Below are 23,169 nucleotides of genomic sequence, written 5' to 3'. Positions count from 1 at the left end.
GTCATCCGAGTAAGATTACGATCAATACACACTTCCGCGAATGCTGCGATCCTCTTTCTCTGCATGGTCCAAATCATCAAAATGATCGGCGTCGCCATCGAGGGAAGTGTCAGTAGAGGCATCGCCAAGTCGGTTGGATCGAACGTATGAGTCATCTGTGCAGTCTTTGTCGCTCGTGTAGGTCAAACGCTCGGGGCCAGCTTTGAGGAGAGGTTTCTGGTGGTCGCATATGGACTTGTCGTTTTGGTCGTTGGCATTCTTGTTTTGGTGGGCGTTTAGGGAGGCGATTCGGTGTAAGCTGATGTTCTCATCCTCCGACGAGTTGTTGTCCGTCTCGGCAGCGGAGGTGTGGCCCGAGTAGCTACCGCCCCCATCGCGACCGATATGTAGGTAGGGAGACTGGATGTATTCGCTGGAGGAAATGACTGAAGGAGTGTCGTTGATGTCAGAAACAGATTTGCCTTCATGGTTTGAGGAGATGTCGATCTCAGGACCATCATCATCATCATCACCATCATCATCGGGGATCACAGGGGTGTCACTCTCACCCTTGCTTTCGACGCGGTCGCCTCGAGACTTTTGCTTCCGGTTAATGATTGTTGTGACTATCTCATCCGCACACGCGGACTCTCCGTAAGGTGCGGGACCGCCATTCTCATGGTCCTTCTTTCGCATCACCTCTAGATCCTCGCGCTTGGCATAGCCACGGCCGTGATCACAGCCGTTGGGACATCCACCCCAACGTCGTGTCACGACAAAAGTCTTGGTACGTGGCAGCTTGGAGCAATCCTTGTCGTCGTCTTTTTCTTTCTTGTCCTTTCGCTCTCGTCGTAGATCAGACCATGTTCGTAGTTTGTTCTCAAGAAGGTATTTCTGGTTCTCCTGTTTGCGCATAATGAGGAACTCGCAGTGATTTATGTTGCGAAGATCTTCAAAATATTCGACGGTGAAATGATACCACTTCATGAGAAATACACGAGACATGAGACCATGAGTCACTGAATAGCCTTGTTAGCAAAGTGGGAAAACCAAGCAATACATGACAACGCACCTAAAACGCAAACACTGGGAAAATCATCTTCGCCGAATTGCCGCCACAAGCTCTCGTTGAAGCCACTAACACGATCGTAAGCATCGGCAGCACTCTCGCCATTAGGTATGCGGTAGAAGAAGTGGCCGTAATCGGCCCTCTCCTGCCACATACGCTCCATCTCCGCACTGCATGGCTGGAAGTTGCCAAAGTCCTGCTCACGTAGTCGAGGTTCTTCGTACACCTTGATGTTATTTCGGCGGAAGGGTGATGGGGAGTCTTCGTCAGAGGTCAGGGTTTCGAGGATTCCCTCTGTAGTCTCTCGAGTTCGGCGGTAGGGAGAGGTGAAGAATTGAAGAGTATCGTCAGGTCGAAGAAGGCTTCGGAGTCGGCGTCCGGCATCGTGGGCTTGGCTCCAGCCTTCCGGGGTGAGTTTGACCCGGTGATCGGGGACGGTCTGATGAATTTCGCGGTTCTCTAGGTAATTATGAGTATGTTTGTTCGTGGGACAACAAAGAAAGGGACTGGTGCTGGGAATAACGTACTGTTGCCTTCAGATTGGCCGTGGCGAACCAAGATGATCAACCGTGGTTTGGTCATGATGTTTCAGATATGGTGTCAAAATATCGAGATTGATTGATCGAGGATGATGATTATGATGGGCATCCAAGTTGGTATCTTGAAAGGGCAAAAATATTCGAAAGGAGGCGTTGGAAGACTTGGTTATTGAGTATGTCAAGTCTAGGTTTCAAGGCTGTATCGGTTTAACGGGTGAAGGTCCGAGATAGGACGGACGGGATAGAATATAGCGGAGTAAGTGTTGTGCTGTGCTGTGCTGTGCTGTGCTGTGCTGTGCTGTGCTGTTGATAGGCTTGCAATTGGTAAGCCAGGTGTAGTGGTAGGTAGGTACTAAGGTAGCTGGAAGGAAAAGAGTCACTGATTATGAAAGGAAAGAAGAGGATGGAAAGTGTAGAGAAGGGGAAGTCCCTATAGTAATAAAAAGAAAAGAAGATACGACGTCGTTTTTACTTGATAGATTTCTTTCCTTTCTTTGGTGAGGCTTGTTTGTCTAAAGTGCAAGGCAAGGCAAGAAAGGTATGGTATGGTAATCATTGCCCCTCGTTGGCTCACGAGACAAGTCTAGACCGGGAGTGCAACACAACGCAACCATCAGCCATATTTTCTTCTCTACTATGGTACAACCGCCCCGCCAAAAGGTGCTAAGAATATACAGTACCGGGATATGATATCCCCACCACCACCTCAGCCCAGGAGACAACCTAAAGATACATTAGGTACCTAGTACTTGACTCACGCAGGGTATTCTACATCTGAAGCAGGTACCCCTCCTCTCCTCTCCTCCTTGAAGGGCCGGAGCCGCCCCGCCATCTGTCGAGACAAGCACAGAAACAGCTTCTCAGTCGTCCATGGTGAACCCTCCAAGCGTAGGTGAATTGTCCAATAGCAATTGGTCTCTCAATGAAACCGATGATCACACAGAAGAACCAAAAAAAACAATCTTAAACAAGACAACAGCCCATGACGGTCCCTGAGAGAAGAGCTAGCCTCAAACAAATCTTTTTATATCCCTGCTCCCGCAAACGGTTTTGCTAATCATGATTAATGCACCTTGTAGACTCAAAAACCATCTTAGTTGAGTTGACTCATTAAAATCATATGTCCAAAAATTGATGCGTTTGTAGACGGACGGTAGAGAATATCCGCTCCGTTGGTTCGTTCCTTATCTCGAAATCATATGATTTCTATACTACCTTGGTACCTAGTTACATGGCTGTTTCTGTCCCCTGGTCAAGATGTCAAGAATCTGACAATCTGGGAGGGGTTGTCTGTTGGTTCGACCAATCCTAAAGATCTGCAGAGCCAGATACAGTAATTCTGGCCGTTTTGAGCAGACAATATCAGGACATTTCAGTTCACATCTCATGCACCCATTTTAACCTGTTCTTGTTTATTTAAAAACTTGCATATCATCGGGCCTCCCGTCTCTGCATTTATCGTTCCATCTCGTCGTGTTTTTATTCATAATCCCACGGTTAATTACCCTTGCCTATTCACTTTGGATCTACAGCTTCACCATGTCAAGTCTATATGCATCTGATCACTTGACAATGGCACCAACAGCGTATCTCTACGGCGAGGTGATATGATCTGCAACGGGAAGCGCCATCAATCACCGATTGCGACTCAGATACTCTTTTTCTCTCTCTCTCTCTCTCTCTTTGGCTAAATCCGTAAACGACTGAGATCCTTTTGAGCTAGGCCTAGCATTTTCCTCTTCTCATCATGCTTGCAGTGATGATCTTTGTCTTTCGATAACCAACAGACGATTTAATTGCCTGTTTGATTCTAAATACAATCACATGTTTATCAGCAGGTTTCCCAATTACGTCTTAACTGACGCGGCTTACCTTTCAGCTGTGTTAGTAAAAGTCCTTTGATGGAGGAAATGCGGGCACCCGACTGACTGCCGCGCGCTTAACCAATGAATGGTACATCACAGGACGACTGCCTACCAAAGTAGCACCTTTTCAGTATACCTAGGTAGGTAGGTACCTAGCAACTACTAGGTACTAGGTACTAAAGTAAGGTATTCATCCATGTAAATTGCTTGGCTAGAATAGGTGATTCCTTGAAACCCCTTTTACATTCAATTGATTCAATCTACATGTGGCTTTCACAAGTCGTTGTAAGTTTAGTACCTACAGACAATTAATAACTTTGTTTCTTAAAGGGTCTTCCTTCCTTCAGGCTAATTCTTGGCAACCCTGCACTGTGCACGCCACCTTCATCTCGTACCTGGAACCAGTCCACCACCATCTTTAATCCTTACAAAACTACCGGATATCAAGTTCCTTCTATCTCTTCTTCACGTGTCAAGTCAACTTACCAGCACGCACCCATCTGACCGCCCCCATCACTCTCAACAAATCTCAACGCATTTTCTTCTTCTCATCCGACCATCCTTGGTCTACTGCGCCCAACGCCCGTCGACATCTCGCTTTCGCGCGTCCCATCAGCCCATTTCCTCCACGAGCCAACAGCCTCACTCCTACCCTCTGCATCTTGGAAGAAAAGAGACGCAAAAATGTCTGCTCCTGGCCCCGAATCCGTGCCAACTTCGGCCGATCCCCGTTCCCACCGTCCAACAAAGAAGCGCGCTCTCACGCCCGTTTCAGCCCAAGCAGCCTCCGTAGAAGCCCTTTTTGCAAAACCCGACCAGAACATCCGTATCCCCGACTCCTCCGCCCCCGGTAGTGGTTCCGCCATTCTGCGTTCCGCACCTCCGGAAATCGTTACTAACGTCCAGGGGTCCAGCGCTGGTGCCGGCTCGGGCGAGTTCCACGTCTACAAGGCTAGCCGCCGACGCGAGTATGAGCGTCTGCGCAGCATGGATGAGGATATCCGTCGCGAGAAGGACATCGAAGAGTTTACCAAAGACAAGAGTGAACGCGATCGCAAGGATGAGGAGCGCACACGCAAAAACCGCGAGAAGAGAGAAAGGATGAAGGCTCGCCAGGCCAAAAAGGGCAAAGGTCCTGCTGGTGCGACTGACAAGAAACCTAACACGACGCTGTCAAGAGGCGACTCCCTAGTTGCGGACCATGATGCTACTATAACTGATGCTGCTGATGTTGATTCTAAGACCCAGGCTGGCAAGGATGGCTCGGAATCAGCACCTTTCATACAACCTGCAGGCCTGGTCATTCACGACGAAGACGACTGATCAGACTGCAAACAGCCCTGTACCAACAAAACAAGCAAAAGGAGGATGTACATAAATCGGTAAACACGGTTGCGATAGAGGAAGAAAATGCTAGAAACAGAGTTTAGGTCTGTGCCGCTGGAGGAAGAACGCTCTATGAGGGCCTCGCAAGTAGAAACGGCAACCTTGTATGCCAGGTAATTTATATGATACCCTTTTCTTTCATCTCAAGAGTCTCCCAGGCTTTATCATGCTCAGCCCTGGCGCTCCTCTTTGTCTTATCTTTCTTGTGTCTATTTTGCTCTTTCGGCTAGTACAGAGGGGGGGTATGGCCAGTCTATTCACAGACATTCATATGAAGCAGCCCGAATTGCACACCTCCGGACTTTATTCCCACTATCACTCCCACGTTATATCACATCGTCAACCTCCTCCTCATGTGCATCATCTATTTCTCTACTCTTCGCCGCCGCCGCCGCCGCCGCCAATCTGCGCTGCTTTCTTGGCACTGCAGATATCGTCGACTCGGAGCAATAGACAAGCAGCCTAGTGAATGTATTAGTGCATGTTCCAATATAGAAGCAGGTCGACATGTCATGTAAAACTTACCTCAATGGCGGTCTTGATGCTCTGGAGCTTGATGGCCTGAGGCTCCCAAACTCCGTACTCCTTCATATCAGCAACGGCGCCTGTGTCACCGTTGACACCGTAAGTGCTCTTGCCCTCAGCCTGCTTGGCTCGGAGATCCGTCAACACACGGACGGGGCTCTTGCCGGCGTTTTGAACCAGAGTTCGGGGGATAACCTCGAGAGCATCTGCCACGGCCTTGTAAGGCCACTGCTGAACACCCTCGATGCTTTTGGCGAGCTGACCCAACCTCACGGAGACGGCCATTTCTGTGGCACCACCGCCTGGCGATAACTTGGGGGAGAACATGACGTTTCGTGCGACACCCATGGCATCCTGGAGGTTTCGCTCAATCTCGTTGAGAACATCCTTGGAGGGACCACGGAGGAGGACAGTGCAGGCCTTGGGGTCCTGGCACTTGGTAAGGAATGTGAAGTACTCGTCGCCAATCTTCTCAATCTCGAAGAGGCCGCATCGGGTGCCGACATCGGAATCCTGGAGGTCCTCTACTCGGTTGACAATAGTAGCACCGGTGGCGCGGGCTATTCTGTTGTTATCAGTCTTTCGGACTCGGCGGAGAGCTGTGATGTTGGCCTTCATGAAGTAGTGTTGGGCAAGATCTATGACCGGATTAGTATGTCATCGTGAAGATGTAAGAAAGCATCAAATACGTACCAGACACTCCTTTCTCAGTAATGACAAGGTCAGGCTTGACAGCGACAATAGCCTCGCACAGAGCCTTGACCTGCTCCTCCTCAATCTGCAGAATTCGGTTCCAGTCGTCCTCCTTGGTAATCTCAATGTTGGTTTGGGACTCGCCCTTCTTGTACTCCAAGGGGCAGTCGAGGAGGACAATTCGGGGGTTCTCAATGCGCCGGCGCATCTTGGGATGTGTGATATCCTTGTTGAGCATAAGACCATCGAGAACTCTGCTATCCTCAATCTCGCCGCCGGGAACCTTTTCCACACGGGCATATCGCTTGATGTCGACCTCAGTCTTGCCGTTGCCGGCCTCCCACGTCACAGTGCGGACAGCCTTGAGGGCAAGGTCACACATCTGGTCCATCCATCGCGAAACGAACTTGGTGCCGATTGAAGAAGAGATGAGCTGGTTCATGGCCTTGTCGTCGTTAACGTCGATCGGCAGGGAGATCTCCTCAATGATCTCAAGGGCGTCCTTGAGGGCTCGTTTAAAGGCGGAAATGATGACGACAGGGTGGATGTTGCGGTCGAGCTGGGGAAGAGCTTGGGCGAGGATCTCACCAGCTGGTGAATGTCAGTGATGTGCCCGGTCAGAGACATTACGGTATCCGTGTCGTCTTACCCAAAATAATGACAGTTGTGGTTCCATCGCCAACTTCCTCGTCTTGCGTCCGGCTGAGCTCAATCATACTCTTGGCGGCAGGGTGGGAGACCTCGATTTCTCGAAGGATGGCATGGCCATCGTTTGTGAGGACGATACCGCCCATGGGGTCGAGCAGCATCTTGAGCATGGCCTTGGGACCGAGGCATGATCGAATAATATCAGCAACACTGGCATCGTTGGTTAGGGTCGGGCACGCGACTCGAGGAGGAAAGGGACAATGGCATACGTTTTAGCAGCAGCGATGTTAGAGAGCTGAGCCTTGCGGCCAGTTTGCCTCTCACCGCTGTTGGTGTCTGCAATGCAACATCTTGGTCAGCTCTGAGGGACGTTTTGTTTTTGAAGCTCCCCTCTTCCTCTTCCTCTCTTTTTAGGCAGAGGGCCCAGGGGTTCGCTCTCGAGGAAGGGAAGTGGGGGTTTTATATTTCAGGATTACTTACTCATAACCACCACCGGAGCCTGCATGATGGGCGAGTTTTGATCTTTTTAATTCCTTTTTAACGGCGTAACGTCTGGCCAACTCTGAAGCGGAGAAAAATCGTAGGGTGCCGGAATTTTGGAGGTGAGAAGATGCCAGGGATTGGATGTCGGTGTCGGAGGGGCAAGGCAAAAGGCTAAGGTGAAAGAACAGTTGTTGAGGGGCGCACGCACAGAGACACTGGCCAGAAAAGTTCAGTAGCGGATGTGGATACCTAGGTATTGCTGTGTGGTCGGTCCTGAGGATTTTTGGCGGGGAGAGGTAGAACTCCAAACTGCACTCGGTCTTGATATTAACCCGCCCCGCCTACACCAGGCACAGGTAAGTAAGCTAAGCTAGTACTGTACCTCTAAGCTCATATCTAGACTACAGTATTGAGATTTAGGCAGACTTAGAAAAATCCTCTAGAAATTCCAAAGTGGCCAATCACAGGAGCCAGGGGCCCATGAGCTGTTCAGAGCTTCCCCTCTATCAACTATTAAGATCTGATACAGCACTCGATTCGTCCACTATAATTGTGGCTGCCTTTGAGTAACTACACATACCAAGATAAGAAAAGACAAGGCAAGACATCGGAACATCATTCAGTATTCTCGTCTTTATTAAACCTTCACGTCTTGGTTAAACACACTGTGAAAACCAATCATGGCAACAAAAAGAGCAGTGCAATCCATTCTGCCTAAATCACAGCCCCCGTTCTGGACGCCCTCAAACCGCATCTCAGAATTCATAGCACACGTTTCCCCCGTAACATGTCCCTCGCAGGCCTCATCGTATGTCGATTCTCTGCTCGAATCGGATAAACGTATACGCAATGCAACACACAACATTACAGCGTGGCGTATTAGAGGTGACGGCGCTGGCCATCAGCAGTTTAATGACGATGGTGAGACGGGAGCCGGATCCCGTCTTCTGCAGCTTATGCAATCGATGGATCTCTGGGATTCGATGGTGGTGGTTACACGATGGTATGGCGGTGCCCATCTGGGGTCCAAAAGATTCAGGTTCATCACTGCTGCGGCAAGTGATGCTTTTGCAAGGGCCGGTATGGCTGGCGACAAGAAGGAGGAAAGGTCCAAAGGAAAGAAAAGGAAGTAATTCAAATCAAAATGTTTAAATTGGTCTAATCGTCAAACGTATAGCTACCGATCCTAGCAATACTGTGTGACGCCTGAATTCTGGTCTCACTACTGACAATGAGGCCCCTAACATCACAGGTCGCTGCCATGTTCAATCAAGCACAACCGACCACCTGCATCCTTCCTGTGGCTGTTCATTCGGCGGGCTTTGTCTACATTCCTTTTCCTTATGGCACCAACAGAATTTCTGGCTGCTGACTGCATAGGGCAGCCACCAATATCCGACAAAAGGCATGTAACAACATATATCTGCCCGTTGGTCACTCTCGTTTGTTCTACACTTCGTTACGTAGCCCAGATACCCCTCGGGCTACTGGTCGACGAACTTCAGACCCAATATTGAGCATCAAGTTCCGTCCCTCGTTGTTCTGCTGCGGTTCAGGGTTGAATCGGATCCATCCTGCCCCTTTCTTGGATGTGGCCTCAACGAGGCAGACATTACAACCCATGAGCTTCTGCACCCAGTACCAGAATTTATGGTCGTCGATTGCCTGTTGTCGTACATGGTGCCACCAGAGTTCGCGACTTTGTGTCTTGTCTACAGCTTTGACCTCTTCCCTTGTAGGCACTGCCTCGATCCAGAGAAAGTCTGGAGGGAATTCCCGTTCAGCCATAACCTGCGGATGGGGTGAGATGGTAAAGGTAGGGACACCATCTTTGCTGAACCTCCATTCTTGAATGAGCTGGCGTTTGCTTGCATCAGCGTATGCATCCATTTTCAATCGCCGAAAATCCCCAAGTCTTGTAGGTAGGCCCATCTTGGGCTGCTCTTGGCCTTTGGCCTGATGATCAGTCATGGGTGGGTTCTATTCTTCCCTGACCTTCTCAATTCTAACCGCGGGGATGGCGAAAGTGAGGACAGAAGTAGGCGCGGCTCCGAAATATCCCATTCTGGCGCCTTGACTAGTTATGAGCGGCTTGACGATCTTGAACCAAATCCACTTCTGCAGTGAAGGGGGATTTCCGAAAGGACTTCCATGCATACATCAGCTGCCTGGACTGACAAATCTGGAAGGGAACTTACATATTCGCCTCATACATAGTGATACTGCCTTCCTCGGTATCAATCTTTGTGGGCTGGGAATACTTGCCGTTGGGCGAAATCCATAGACCATCATCAAACGCCAGCTTGGTCAACTTGTTATGCCTGTAATCGTGTCTGAATGAGAGCGAATCGATTTCAAGTGACCTGTATCCGAAACGCCGACAAGCGGATTCGAGCCAAGATACCAGCCCTTCCCGCTGTTCAGCCTCGGAAGGCTCAACAATCATGATCCGACCTGGGGTAAGTTTGGGAAACGAAAAGTTGGGTTTGAATGGGTTGAAGTTGGCGGTTCCAGTGATGACTTGAAGTCGCTGGCTAGCCGCTATCCTGAATGTATGTCAACAAGGGCAGTCCAGGCTTCGCAAGCAGCAAGATTGGTAAACCCACACATTAGGCATTCTGTCTTTCTTGTGCTTCATTCTCTCCTTTTTGGCGTCATGTGGCTCAAGAGCTTCAGATCCCTCGACCACCAGTCCGTGGTTGACCATTTCTGTTGGCTGAGGTAGCCCATTCCAATGGTGGTAGAGTCTCGAGTCCATATGACGCTGACGAGCAGTGCTTTTCATTATACGAGCGACGGTCATCGAGTCGGCGGGTAGTGGGCAAGGAGTACGATGAAAGTTCGACTCGATCATACCATCGGTGGCATTTCCACGTACTACGTTGTTGGCAAAGCCCATTGCGATACCTTTGCGAAGTTTCTCACGAACAGAAAGTGTGCTGAGATGCTCTTCGGAGAGATCGTAGTTGGTTTTCTTGGTGCGATTGCCTTGTTTTAGGTCTTTTGCGCACTCTGCATTCTCAGAGTTACCAACAGGAGGATGTGACAGTGCCAAAAGCGCAGAAGCTGCAGTAGAACGGGCTGGCAAGTCGGACAAGGGAGTATCGGATGTACCAAGGTCAGTATCCATGATCTCGGTGGATGAAACCTCGGTAGGCTTGGATTCAGAGGGTGGCATGGTGAAGTTGCCGAGCCGATGGACAGCAGAAGGTTGAGTTTCTGTCAGAGTTCCACCAGGGGACTCGACAAGATATATATCTCTACCTTCTTTGTGACTGCTAGATCTGGTTGCGGACTCATAGCATGCTTCACCCCTTTTTTTCGACGCGCCATACTGAACGAAATTGAATTCAGTTTCTATTGAACGTCGTTTGTTCTTTAGGGCTGGTGCGCGCGCGCGCTGGTTTCTTTGATAGATGTGCATATATAATATAAAGAATGGTCGTGCAGAAGAACAATAGAGCGGAGACAGGTGTAATGGGGAGAATGCGTTAGGCAGACGAGCAGGCAGGTAAATGAATTGATGAATAGATCACACAATGGTAAATAGCTTGCCTTGAGAATAGATTAGGTGCTCTTTCACTGTCACACCGTTCAGGACGTCCCGCATATCCAACAATCATTTTAGTTGATATCTCGTCGGTTTCATGAATCCAATATCAAGTGTTGATTTTATGGTAACGGAGTTCCTATAACCAAGTAGGTCATGGGTGATTCTTCTTAACTTGGGAATGTGAAAACTCCAGATAGTTGACACGGGCGATGTTATTTACATCCTCATTCTATAGGGATCACGATATTATCAATATTGTTGATAAACGCCAAATATTGAATTCTTACTGCCTATAATCGGTCCTCCTTTCACGAAATTCCATGTTACTTATACCTAGGTATACAACATCAGATTGACCAAATATAGCCTTTTCTCTCTACTGACTTCCATATTATTGATGTTATCTTTGTGCAGAATTACCAAGGCCGCCAGATATTCTCGCATGGGTTTCTGCTTACTTGTTACCTACCTACCAAATAAATAATGACAAAGAGTCTCCACAGCACGTTATGCATTGAGCAGGCATAATGGGTTCATATCTTGGCATCAAATCTCCGTCATCGGAGAAAATATCTTTTGTCTCGGTAGCAGTAAGTTCATAGAACTGTCGGAATTATTAGCATTGTTCTTCAAACACAAGGGCAAATTATCCATAAAAAAGTTACCGTAAGGCTGTCTGTTTACCTCGTCTATGCTACACAAGATACTGTACCGGTAAAATGTTTGTCAGGATCTTATCTGATGGAACTAGTATGAAGCATCACAGGGTCAGGGTCCTTAGGCCAACGGAAGAGAAAAACACTGCCTCTGCAAAGACCAACATGGCATATAATTTAAATTAATTCCACAATGCCCTTGTAACAATACTCGCAAGTATGCTAACAACGTACGGTGAAAGGAATTGTGAGTACTAGAAATAGGCCCCGATATAGTTGCACTTCTCTACCACATTACTCACGCTTTACCCCATGCTAATCACATAGGAATAAACTGAACCATTCTCTCCTCAGCGTCACCAGTGAGGCATTTATCCATCAAATCTTCTTGGTTCACTTGAGCCTCTGAGTCTTGGATATAATGCTTGTCGATCACCATCTTTCTACATACATCCAGAACAAGGTTAATACTACCTTTATCCACAGCTTGTCCACTTTATACCGTATCCAGTAACAAACGTATGGGGTCTTTTATCAATCGCATCTAATCTCTTACAAGGTCCTCTGTTGATTCTGCCAAGCATGGGGACAATAAAAGGGCTCTGTTGGGTCCCGAAAACCTGGTTATCCCGCTACCTTCATCTCTGTCTTCTTGGTCGGTTTCTAAAATGAAGTTCACTGCGTTGGTTAGTTCAGCTCTGCTGGGGTTTGCCTCGGCTACCAGCAACACTGCTACTCTGAACATCACATACGATTACATAGTAGCTGGCGCTGGAGCTTCAGGTCTTGTCGTTGCTGAGAAACTCGCTGCTGCTGGCCATAAAGTTCTTTTGGTCGAGAGGGGCGGTCCTTCGTACTACTCGACCGGCAACCGAGATGACTTGATGAAGTGGAACAAGACCGTCACCGCATACGATGTCCCCGGCATGGCTTACTACACTGACATTTCGCCAACCATTCAGTGGTGTACAGACATTGCTGCTTCAGCCGGCTGCTTGTTGGGAGGTTCCACTATGCTTAACGCTCTCATGTTTATCAAGCCCCGGGCTGCTGACTTTGAGGCATGGCCTAAGGGATGGCAGTGGGAGGATGGTGTTTCCGAGGCCGCCAAGAGCGTTTTTGAGCGTATGCCTGGAAGCATTCTCCCCTCTGCTGATGGAAAGCGCTATGACGATGGTGCTTTTGAAGTCATGTCCAAGTTCCTCGCGAACAACGGCTGGGGTGAAGTCAATGCTCTCGACAACGTTGAGGCGAAGGACAAGATCTTCACGCATCCTCCTTGGTTGGTAAGTTTTGTCTGCATTTATTATCCCTTTGATCTTATAAACGATTAAAGCTCATACTATTTAGATCAGCAACGGGCTTCGTGGTGGTCCCGTTCGGGATATCCTCCCTGATGCAGAGGCTCTCGACAATTTCAGCCTCCAGCTTCATGCCAAGGTTCTCCGTGTCGTTCGCAAGGGACCTATCATCACCGGTGTCGAAGTCGAGCATGAGGATGGCTCTCGTGAGATCGTTAAGCTGAGCAAGGGTGGTTCTGTCATCCTCTCTTCTGGCACACACTCTACGCCACGCATTCTCTTCAACTCGGGCATTGGACCCAAGGACCAAATTCGTATTGTCAAGTCCGGCTCTGCCAAGATTGAGCTCCCACCTGCTTCTCAATGGATCGATCTCCCCGTTGGTCAGCGCCTGAGAGATCATCCCATAGTCGTCGTGGATTTCCAAACCAAGGACAAGCTCCAAGCTCTGCCTCGCACCGCTTTCACTGATCCTGATGGTGAGACAGTTGAGCTGTTTGCTGAAGGAAGCGGTCTTCTCTCTCAATCCGCACAACGTCTTAACTTTTGGAAGAGCGTTAAAGGCAATGATGGCATTACTCGTTACGTCCAAGGCACAGTCAACGCCCCCGAAAACAACACTATTTCCGCAAAGGTTTACCTCACTCACGGTCTTACATCTCACGGTACCCTCGAGATCACACCCGACGGCAAGACCAACATTACTCAGAAGCCGTTCCTCAACACCAAGGGCGATCGTGATGCTCTCCAGACCTTTATCGATGAACTCTTGAGCTACGCACGCAAGCCCAATAGCAACCTGATCGTGCCGAGCAATGTTACAGCAGACTCCATCATGGAGGTTTCCTACAGCGGCAACCATCACCTTGGCTCGGCTCACATGGGAGCCAAGAATGACGGTAAGAGCGTCGTTGGACCCGATACCCGGGTCTGGGGAACCAAGAACCTCTTTGTTGTTGACGGAGCCATGCACCCTGAAGTCCCAACAGGGAATACTCAGGCCTCCATCATGGTTGCTGCTGCGCACGCTGCCAACAAGATCTTGGCAGTGACATCTGGAAAACAATGAATGGGTTTCTCTTATGGTTTTGCGGGAAGGTACAAGATGTTGGAGGCTTCGTAAATATGATATAGCCACCTACTCGAAAGAAGCAGCAATATTCTCTATTACTCTGATATGACAACTCTCTTGCATTTGAAAATCCAAATGCCTGTAAGTGAAGTGCTTAGGTATTATTATTGGACTATATGATGAAGAAAAGAAAAAAATTGGCTGAAGCACAAGTCATCCCACAGCGACTGCCAAGATATGGATGACCCTGTGCTTGTTGATCATGATTTGCTTATATTCACACTGAATGGCTCATTTCAGCTCCATTCCGCCAAATGCTCTGTCCAATTCTGCGCCCTGATCCGGAGTCGCATTCCCGCCCTGGACATTTTGGGTATCCTGACTTTCGGGCACATATCCAGTGCCTTGTTGCTGCACAGGTGTACTCTTCTCAGGCTCAAGGATATGCATCTCGCTGTCTAGCCAGCCTGGTGCGACTCTCCTCTTCTCAGCGAGTTCGCGCGCCTTGATCCTCTCATCAAACTCTCTGAGTTCACGGTCCGCATCTTCCTGCATCTTGGTCACATAAGCCGAGAGCGCACGACACGAGGCGATAATATCCTCAGGATGCGCTGCGTGACCTGAGCCGGAAACTACGTATTTAGGTTTGACTTGGCCTGCGGGGTTGTCTGATGCGGCTTCCACACCTAGTGATGAGGGAGGAATGTTGGAAGGCATTGTCTTATAGTTGTATGATAATGTTGTTGCTGATGGAAGAGACACAAAAGGTGATACTGTGAGGGGCACTTGTTCCAACAGGGGATGAGTTCCTAATTGCGTTATTAGCTAGATTCGTTGTGAGTGAGTTGCCTTGAGGGAGGTATACGCTTGTTGTCGTGCATAATTGCCGTCCGGATGTTTTTAATGGTACTGGTCTTGTTTGTTTACGGTCACGGGATCCCGATGAGATCTGCGTTCTTTCAATGAGATTTTCCCAAGATTTTATTCGCAAAGTAAATGGAAAAGTCGGTAGATGTAAATGCAAGTTTAACTTGACGTGTGACGCGAGCCTACCAATTAATTAGTGGACTCAGTGAACTAACTATATCTACTAAGGTACTAACCTAGGTAGATATACCTTGGCTGTGGAGCAGTTGACAGAACCAACAACTGACCAGGCTAGGCTTCCTCAGCGATAAGGTCTCTATCGATAAGTGATAAAGCTCTCTCATCTCATCTCATCTTATAGTGGACATTTTCTTGCGCTGCCTGGTGAACCCCTCCAAACAACCCCCAAGCTCTTTCTTTCTTTCTTTCTTATATACCAGGAATACTTCATAAAATGCTGCCCACAACAATTCGCACACCTCCTCAGACCGGCGATTACACGCCCCTCGCTGAGTATCAGACTACAACACCAGAAAGTTTCATCGGTGGAACACCTGTTCTTCACTACCACCTTGAGAGCGCAAAGGCATGGATTCCCAAGTCGCAATGCGGTATTCTAGCTCTATTTCCTGCGGATTCGAGTGAGAAGCCAAGTGCTCCCGAAGGTGATAGCATCAACGGTGACTTCGAGGAGCTCGTGGAGCAGACTATAGATGTATTTGTAAACTCTGAGTAAGTCAATTACATTCTTCACAACATCGTAATCTAACTTCACCAGGGCCTTGACTTTATTCAGCAACAAGGTTGGAGCTGGTGTCTCAATTCCTTACCCATCGATATCTATTCACGCGATCAAGCAAATCGGCCCCGAAACAGACGCTGAGCGCACCCAATCGGTATGGATGCAACTTGAGTTCTCCGATGGCGGCGCCGAGGACGACGATTTCAACACTGTAGATCTCACCATCATCCCCCCCAAATCCGACTCTGAATCCAGCGCTGCCAAGCAACTGTACGAAGCCATGGCTGCCTGCTCCGACCTTCACCCTGACCCCAACGATGACGAGGACGACGAGGACGACTACGATCGCATTGTCTTCGAGGGCAGCGAGGAGCATCAAGCCCTCGAGGGTTTCACGGGTGTTATGCGTGGTGCCAGCAATGGCGGACTACCGCCTCCTATGCCCGGCAGCGGCGGCTGGATCACAGCTGATAACTTGCACGAGTATTTTGATGAGAATGGTAACTGGATCGGCCAGGGCGCCGAGGACCAAGAAGAGGAGTTGGGCGAGGGTGCTGGAAGAGTGCGAGACCGTGATGAGGCCGAGGGAGCCGGTTCAGCTGAAAACCAAGCAGCTGATGATCCTGAGAATAAGCGACCGCGAGTGGAGTAACAAAACACACACATCTCACCAGAGTACGGCAGGGCGTTTAGGTATAAAAGGACGAGAATAAATGCGTTATGAGGCATAGTATGGCAGCCTCATTCTACAAGACACATCTTCTATAAAATAAAATAAAAGGTCACTCCGAAACTACGATCTCTTTTTTATATATATTAAGATTACGACCGAAGGGTATATATATATCCAACGAGCTTGTAAACTAAGCTATCTAATACCAACTAATCCAAGACATCCCATCCAAATCCAATCCTGTCAAATAAAAAAAGCCCTTTATTTCAAATTCGGAAAAGTAAATACAAGCATTGACTTGCTGATTACAAGACCTGAACCGATCCGACAAAGAAAACCAAACAAAATGAAAAAAGGGGCAAAAGAAGCCGCCATCTACATGCGTAGACATCGCCCCTTTGTCTCTCGTCCTGATGCATCAGGGGAGCTATTAAGAAAACCATCTTTGTCGTACAATCCCACTGACTCAACGCTCTTGCGTTTGCTTTCCCGCTTGTTGTCAGCGATCAGCTCGCTCACAGTTACCAGCTTGGACTTGCTTGACCCTCGACTCAAATCCCGACTATCTCGTCCCACATTCACATTCACATTCACATTCTTGCGCGTCTCTCGAAGTCCACTCGACACAGGCGTCGGTTCCTGATTTTCTTTGCCCTCTTCAATGTCATCTTCGCGAATCTCGACACCCAAGTTGGACCGAGCACTGCGGCTGGCCGGGAGTGGACGGATAGGCATGGGCGTCGCAACTGATCCTGAGGAGTTCTTGTTGAGGCTTCCGAGGTTGAGATAGTTCTGGCGACCTGATGTGCTTCCCCTAGGTGTAGCGGGGCTTGTGTGCCTTCTCGAGAAGCTGCTTGTTAAGTTCAACATGGGCAGTGTTGGCGAGTCAGGTTCGTTGGTGGATGACCCTAACGATTGGCCGCTGTATGAACTAACCATGCTGTTCATTCTTCTGAGCTCCATGATGGAGTTACCGAGTGATCCCACGCTTGGCACATTTGGCGGAGGGGGAAGAGTCAGCATGTCCTTCTTGGAACGCGAGGTTGGGCGACGAAGTGGTGATCCTGTAGATATGGCGCTGGGGTCATCCACAGGTAATTCGTCGCGGTATATAGTGTTCGCCGTCGAAGACATCTGTCGCAAATGCTGCGAGAATTCCTGTCTGGGCATCGGCGAGACCGGTTTGGGCATCATGATGTGATCAACCTGGGCAATGTGCCTCGGCGGTTCAGGGAGAGATCTTTTCGGGCCTGTGCCCATCAACAGCGACAGCATATCTTGTTCATCAAAGGGTGATGAGGTCATGGTCGATGGGCTAGGCACCGTTGCCATGCTGTGCCTGTTCTCCTGCAACACTGGCCTCACACGCTCGGGGACTTCAGGCTTGGGGCTCTCACTCATTCTGTTGCCAAAAGACAAAGGGCTATCTCCCTCGGTGGTCACAGAAGGTGTGAGAATGCTGGTAAACGAGTTGCTAGCTGGGAACGCTAGGGCGATGCCCTCTTGATCACGGACGTGAAAGCTATCGCTGCGCTGGAATCGTTCCGGCGGTGGTTGTAGGTATGAGGAAATTGGAGGCCCGCCGACAGCTTGTGTGCTCACGAACGAAGGTCGAAGTTTTCCTTGCACTTGTCCTTGTCCGCGACTCTGAGTATTGAATATGGTTTGTCCACCTGGGATTGAGATGCTCAGATTTCTGCCCCTTCTGTGCGACACCCGTGGTCCAAACAGTGACCCTCTACTATCCGAACTGAGCCCTCCCGGGGCTTTCCTCTCGATAAACGGGTCACGCTGGTCCTTCTCTTCAGACTCGTTTGCGCTGTATAGTGTTGATAGGGAACTAGACGCTTCACTCTCTTGCGATGCCCGTCTATCGGGACTATCATCCTTGACGATATCTTTCGGGGGTTCATTATTTGGAACAAATGCGTTCTCTTGAGGTTCCCACTGACGTCCCCTCAAGCGACTTGGACTCGAAAGTCCTCCTGGAAGAACGAGCTCTTGCGCTGCCTCTGCTAATAAGCTGTTGGCAGCACTACCAATAGAGCTAACAGAAACCTGTCGACTTTGCGCGTCCATTGGTATCGTGTGAATAGTAGCTCTTTTACTCGGGCTTGGCGGTACCCGACAGATGCGTACTGTTCCAGTCGTGTTGGTCGAGTCGAGAGATGACGCAGTCCTGTGGCTATGCGGAGTCTTTGTAGGCGAGTTCTTGCGAGGTGTGCTTCTCAGTGACGAGATCTTCTGTGGTGACCGTTTTGTCGGTGAGCTCCGGGAGTTCTTGCTAGGTGATCGGCTCGTCCCATCTTTAAGTCGTAGTTCTGTGCTCCGAAGAATGTCTCGGAGATCGGTATCCGTCACTGATGCTCTTACACGGGCTCTTGACGGAGCTCGCACTGGGCTGATCTGTATGTATTCCTCCTGAAGAGGCAAATCAGGCGCTGTCTTGCTCGGCTTCAGAGTCTCAACGCTGTGCCTCTTCTGCACATGGATACCTTGTTCCATCTCCTGCGCTTCCTGTGCCTTTTCCAAATCATCATCTGTCATAAGAGTCGGAATGGTTGGTGCTCTTCCAAGCCATCCATCTCTGCTAAACAGACTATCTCTGCGACTTCTGCTAACCCTCGGTCCATGGAACTTGTCCTCCTCTATCCAACTGTTCGATCGGCCTCGTTCGTTGTTTTCGCCGAAGAAGGTAAAGCTGTTATATGTCGGAAGAGGTGGCAGCACTGGTGGTAGTGAGAGGGATAGACGACTAAGAGATCTCGAACCATTGTACTTTCGCTTGACGAGGCGTTTGCTGAAGATGGATCGCCGATGATCCTCGACACTCTCTGATACTTGATATATTGTAGTCGCATCGGTTTTATCTCGAGTCTTGATGCGCCAGGTAAGAAGGAACCCGATGGCAGCAAAAAGGAGAATTGCGCCGCCGATAGAAAAGGCGAGGATCCATCCCAAACCAAGTCCGCCTGCACCGCGCACTTCCCTTTGTAAGAGAGTTGAAAATTCCATGATTGTTTACACTGCCGTAGCTGAATCTCGAATTATATTCAGCTATCAGCAGTGTTCCGTAACGTTTCAAGAGTGAAGAATATTAATCCACGAGGCTTCAAGAGGACAGACAGCGTGAGATATGGCAAAGGCCAAATAAAGAAAACAAGACCCTTCATTCGGATTACGCCCACTTTCATCTTAATTAATGAGTTCATACTTGATAATTGTGCTGAGGTTATTTCAAGAGTCTCAGTTCAATATTATGAGGAATGTGTTGCTGGGTGTTACCCATTCCAGTCACTCCAAACCAAGAGACCAGCTTCACATTTTTTATATATCAACTTCAATGATCCGGCCTGAGAAAATACGAGAAAGTCGCCGTGAGTCTTGTTTCAATCGGTTATTTTCCGATAGATGGATACGAGTATCTCCTACTTATATGGTTAATTCCTACGCCGTCTTGGCTTGAAACCAACCTTCATCTTGTAACTGAGACTATGGGAAATGCGCAATCACTAGGGAGAATTGTTCTCCAGCACAGACTGTGTTGCTCATTTGTGATCATTCGTCATTCCTTTATTTGTATCAGGTAGTTTCTCCTTAAGCTCACATGTGCCCAAAGTCTTGGGTGATCATCGTCCCCTTGAGAAGTAAAAAACCCTTGCACCCAAATGCTCCTCTTCCAACAATGCATACCATGCGAACAACTGGGACCAGCCAGACAATAGAACGGAATATTTTTTTTGTCATTTATCTTGTACAACTCCTTGATCTCCTACTCCAGATGACTAAAAATGAGGGCGTCTATGGCCGTGCAGATGAGCACCACGACGTCTCCTTCTGGCCGGAACCGCCGCTGGGGGGGCTGCAGCCGGAGGGGCAGCAACTGGAGGAGCCGCCGCCGGGACCGGTCCTACTGAAGGTGTAGCAATGGCAGTTGATGTGACGGTGACAACTACTACCTCCTCTTGAATGTCGGTCACATAAACCACTTCCTCTTCCCAGAGAATCTTGCTAACGAGGTTGCCGTTGGTGATATACTGTGTGCTATAAAAGCTCTTGGTGTCCGTAACTGGCAGGAGCTCAGGCGCAGGGGTGGTTGTAGGAGCCTGGGCCTCAACAGGCGTGGTAGCTTCGATCGCAACCACACCGACGTCTGCGACAGCCTCAATAGTGGGTATCGGTAGAAGGGCTGGCGCAGAGGGAATAGAGATCTTGGAGAAGATAGGGGAAGGTTTCTCTGTGTTGACGGAGCTGGGTCCAGGAGCGGGGGCTTCATAAGCCGACGACACCTTGAAGATCTGACCTGGCAGAGGCGAAGCAGAGTTCTCTGGCCTTTCGCCAGGAGCATAGGTCAGAGTGGGTACAGGGTTGAGACCGGAAGGATCAGGCTTCTCGCCATCTCCAGAACCGTGCCCGTTGCTGCCAGGGAGTGCCTTTAGGGGGCCCTTGCAGTCTTCGTTTTCCAAAATGTTGGGGATCTTCATTTCGCAGGTCTTGGCTTTCTCTTCGCTGACAACGTTGAAGAGGGGGCAATCCTCAATCCTTCCAGTTTCACTGGTACAGGTGTTGACAGCCTCCTGAAGGAAGTCTTCCTCCCAACCCATGACAAAATCTCCGTGGTATCCGTAACCTGCGAAGGGGTCAGCATGACACTACTGTGAAACATGGGCTTTTACATACCGGTAGTATCGCCGTTGGCAAAGACAAATCGGCCGTTTCGGTCGGTGAAAGCGGCAGTGTTCCAGATCACCTCATACATGAGACTAGGTAGTCGAACAGGATAATCCTTGGGGCATGTGCCAGTCATGACAAGATCGGGGAATGCGACATGGTCCTTGTGGTTTTCACTGTCGACGGCATCACCGCCCTTCCAGCAAGACGGGAACATGAGCTCGAGACGGATTCCATCCTTACAGTTCGCATCGAGGTAGTTCTTATCGGGCATGTAGTGACGGTACAGAGTGCCTTCAGGGGTCTTGTCGTAGTTGAGGCAGTTAAAACCAAGTGCGCGCTCAGCTAAATCACTTTGCGAGGTCTGGCCAAGAGCCTGCCACGATGACTTCTCAGGATCCGGTTTGCTTGGGTCGCCGAATGAGTACGTTCGTCGTTCATTTGAGCCAGACAGCATTCTGAAATCGGGTGGGAAAGCGGTGATATTGTCTCCAAAAAGGAGATAGTAACTTGAGGGTGTCAGCTTCTACTGAGTACAACACGGAAACCTCCAGAGGGATTACTTACGCAAGCATACCGCCTACTTGAGGAACAAGTTCGAACTTTCCAGTGTCTGAATCTTCGAAGTATAGCGCAGGATGCCAGTAAGAAGACTTATCTTGTGTCACTCGGCATGAAGTACAATCAGCATCAAGAAGCTGCTCAGTAGTAACAGTATCAGCGAATCCTGTGCAATTGTTAGATATGCCATGGCGAAACATTTCGTTTCCTTGAGTCATCAAGGCAGCCAAACTCACCAGATGAACCGTGGATTGAATGAACGTGCTTCGAAACTGTGCCAGGGTCGATGATAGGGTCGAGACGTGCAAGTCCGACACGGCCAGGGCACTCCATGCGCCAGAAGGCATGGGCGCTTCCGACGAGGCCTGCGGAAACTGTGACGAGAGATTTGAGCATCATGATGCCTTTGCCTATTCAGGCTTGATATTTGACGTTGGGAAGGCTTTAGTTTAAAGGAGTGGACGATGCGACAAGGCGATCTGTACGATGTTAGAATCCAACGGCAACGATGATACTGAAAGAATGTGATCAAATAAAAAGAAGTCGATGAATTCAGGGAATGAACGCCCAAGGAAGGTGCTAGTGTTTGTGAATCACAAGCAGAAGGAGCAAGTGGACGGCTGAAGCATGAGACGGAAGGAGGGGCTTATTCGGGAAGCCAGTTGGTAACGGGTACCTGCTGGGCATGGCGGTTGCCAACACATGAAAATGAGGAATTGTATTTCCAGAAACTCATCATTTGATGGAAGATTGAGTTGCAAAAAGAAGTTTGTTCACTTCAGAAACCCAAGTCTCAAATTCAGGTGGTGGTTGCCGAGTTCCATCCAAGTGATGACAGGGTTATGAGGGTGTAAGTGTAAATGGACAAGTACTATTTACTCACCGTCGTAATAATGGTAGACTTTTAATCAAGTCAAGGACTGAGTTTCTGTAACCCTTGAAACCTTTTCGATCGATAATTGATCCGAAAAAAGAAACGAAGAAGGGGTCAGAGGGGAAAATATTGAAACCAAAAGCTGCAATGGCTGGGGATGCCTTTATTGCTCGTTGACAGTAGTACACTCTGGCCAACCCCGCTAAGAATCTGAGACCCTTGGATTCCAACGTGTGGTTTAGATCTTCCAACGTCGAGCGTCACTGACACGATTCCGGATTAAGGCACGGGTCTTTTTTAAAATAAGAGGGGACCTTTTAGAAGTGAGGGAAAGGAAGAATGCCTTGTCCAATAGTGCCGCTTCCGGATTACCGAACGCCCAACAACCGTACAGTCGGTCGATGTGTCTCAGCGTGTTAAGTGGTTGACGCTTGGGGAAGTTTCCTGTCAGAAATTCAATTTAACTGAACCAGATTGAGTCTCGGTAGTGGCGATAAATGAGGTTGACAATTTAAATGAAAAGCCGTTTTCGATGCAACGCGGTTGGCAAGCCTCGTTGATAGAGTTCAAGAAACCGTTGGAGTCTATATCGACGATCAACGGTCGCAAGCCTCTTTTATCGTGAGATTTCGGTTATCGAGTTTGACGGCCTTTGCAACAGAAAACAGAATAGCAGGTTTGAATGATAGAATGAAAGAATGTCGAACGGGCGGGTTCGCAAGGAACGTCGTTGGTGGTTTTGTCAATAATGAGTGTAAGTACAGCGGAACTAGTACGTCGAAACAAGGTACGAAGAGTTATAAAAGGCGATAAAAAATGAAGGTGAAGCAGAGCCAGCCCGAACTTCAGAAAAGAATGGATCAATCAGCAATAAAAGCAATCGAAAAGGAATGATGATAGACAGACGAGATGTGAAAAAGATGGAGAATAGGGAATGAACAAAAAGGGTCATCGGGATGCCCATGCCACTAGTAGATCGTGTTGGGCTCGCATTGACAGACGAGAAAACAGA

The 23,169-nt window shown here is 49.0% G+C and overlaps 11 protein-coding genes across 11 annotated transcripts; 4 read left to right on the top strand and 7 right to left on the bottom strand.

Moving 5' to 3' along the window:
• Positions 1-21: 21 nt before the first annotated feature.
• FPOAC1_008953 (uncharacterized protein) lies at positions 22-1,630 on the bottom strand (the record flags this gene model as incomplete). The annotated part of the gene is made up of 3 exons (XM_044853386.1): positions 22-998; positions 1,052-1,507; positions 1,576-1,630. 3 exons carry the CDS (start codon positions 1,628-1,630, stop codon positions 22-24), a joined length of 1,488 nt encoding a protein of 495 aa, XP_044706056.1.
• Positions 1,631-4,136: 2,506 nt separating this feature from the next.
• Positions 4,137-4,775, top strand: FPOAC1_008952 (uncharacterized protein; the record flags this gene model as incomplete). Its single annotated transcript, XM_044853385.1, has 1 exon — positions 4,137-4,775. One exon carries the CDS (start codon positions 4,137-4,139, stop codon positions 4,773-4,775), a length of 639 nt encoding a protein of 212 aa, XP_044706055.1.
• Positions 4,776-5,210: 435 nt separating this feature from the next.
• Positions 5,211-7,209, bottom strand: CCT3 (T-complex protein 1 subunit gamma; the record flags this gene model as incomplete). Its single annotated transcript, XM_044853384.1, has 6 exons — positions 5,211-5,300; positions 5,364-6,001; positions 6,057-6,647; positions 6,706-6,914; positions 6,974-7,040; positions 7,185-7,209. 6 exons carry the CDS (start codon positions 7,207-7,209, stop codon positions 5,211-5,213), a joined length of 1,620 nt encoding a protein of 539 aa, XP_044706054.1.
• Positions 7,210-7,867: 658 nt separating this feature from the next.
• On the top strand, positions 7,868-8,320 carry FPOAC1_008950 (uncharacterized protein; the record flags this gene model as incomplete). The annotated part of the gene is made up of 1 exon (XM_044853383.1): positions 7,868-8,320. One exon carries the CDS (start codon positions 7,868-7,870, stop codon positions 8,318-8,320), a length of 453 nt encoding a protein of 150 aa, XP_044706053.1.
• A 316-nt stretch (positions 8,321-8,636) lies between these two features.
• FPOAC1_008949 (uncharacterized protein) lies at positions 8,637-9,077 on the bottom strand (the record flags this gene model as incomplete). The annotated part of the gene is made up of 1 exon (XM_044853382.1): positions 8,637-9,077. The coding sequence occupies one exon, from the start codon at positions 9,075-9,077 to the stop codon at positions 8,637-8,639; it is 441 nt and encodes a 146-aa protein (XP_044706052.1).
• A 304-nt stretch (positions 9,078-9,381) lies between these two features.
• On the bottom strand, positions 9,382-10,365 carry FPOAC1_008948 (uncharacterized protein; the record flags this gene model as incomplete). The annotated part of the gene is made up of 2 exons (XM_044853381.1): positions 9,382-9,733; positions 9,794-10,365. The coding sequence occupies 2 exons, from the start codon at positions 10,363-10,365 to the stop codon at positions 9,382-9,384; spliced, it is 924 nt and encodes a 307-aa protein (XP_044706051.1).
• A 1,250-nt stretch (positions 10,366-11,615) lies between these two features.
• On the top strand, positions 11,616-13,766 carry FPOAC1_008947 (uncharacterized protein; the record flags this gene model as incomplete). Its single annotated transcript, XM_044853380.1, has 3 exons — positions 11,616-11,626; positions 11,956-12,682; positions 12,747-13,766. 3 exons carry the CDS (start codon positions 11,616-11,618, stop codon positions 13,764-13,766), a joined length of 1,758 nt encoding a protein of 585 aa, XP_044706050.1.
• Positions 13,767-14,060: 294 nt separating this feature from the next.
• Positions 14,061-14,650, bottom strand: FPOAC1_008946 (uncharacterized protein; the record flags this gene model as incomplete). Its single annotated transcript, XM_044853379.1, has 2 exons — positions 14,061-14,578; positions 14,635-14,650. 2 exons carry the CDS (start codon positions 14,648-14,650, stop codon positions 14,061-14,063), a joined length of 534 nt encoding a protein of 177 aa, XP_044706049.1.
• Positions 14,651-15,090: 440 nt separating this feature from the next.
• Positions 15,091-16,030, top strand: FPOAC1_008945 (uncharacterized protein; the record flags this gene model as incomplete). Its single annotated transcript, XM_044853378.1, has 2 exons — positions 15,091-15,368; positions 15,415-16,030. 2 exons carry the CDS (start codon positions 15,091-15,093, stop codon positions 16,028-16,030), a joined length of 894 nt encoding a protein of 297 aa, XP_044706048.1.
• Positions 16,031-16,426: 396 nt separating this feature from the next.
• On the bottom strand, positions 16,427-19,066 carry FPOAC1_008944 (uncharacterized protein; the record flags this gene model as incomplete). The annotated part of the gene is made up of 1 exon (XM_044853377.1): positions 16,427-19,066. The coding sequence occupies one exon, from the start codon at positions 19,064-19,066 to the stop codon at positions 16,427-16,429; it is 2,640 nt and encodes an 879-aa protein (XP_044706047.1).
• Positions 19,067-19,836: 770 nt separating this feature from the next.
• FPOAC1_008943 (uncharacterized protein) lies at positions 19,837-21,682 on the bottom strand (the record flags this gene model as incomplete). Its single annotated transcript, XM_044853376.1, has 4 exons — positions 19,837-20,681; positions 20,732-21,231; positions 21,290-21,449; positions 21,520-21,682. The coding sequence occupies 4 exons, from the start codon at positions 21,680-21,682 to the stop codon at positions 19,837-19,839; spliced, it is 1,668 nt and encodes a 555-aa protein (XP_044706046.1).
• Positions 21,683-23,169: the final 1,487 nt, after the last annotated feature.

Source organism: Fusarium poae, chromosome 3, assembly GCF_019609905.1.
Source record: "Fusarium poae strain DAOMC 252244 chromosome 3, whole genome shotgun sequence".
In the NCBI taxonomy this organism is placed as follows: Eukaryota; Fungi; Ascomycota; class Sordariomycetes; order Hypocreales; family Nectriaceae; genus Fusarium; species Fusarium poae.
This window is presented reverse-complemented; position numbering and strand designations above follow the sequence as displayed.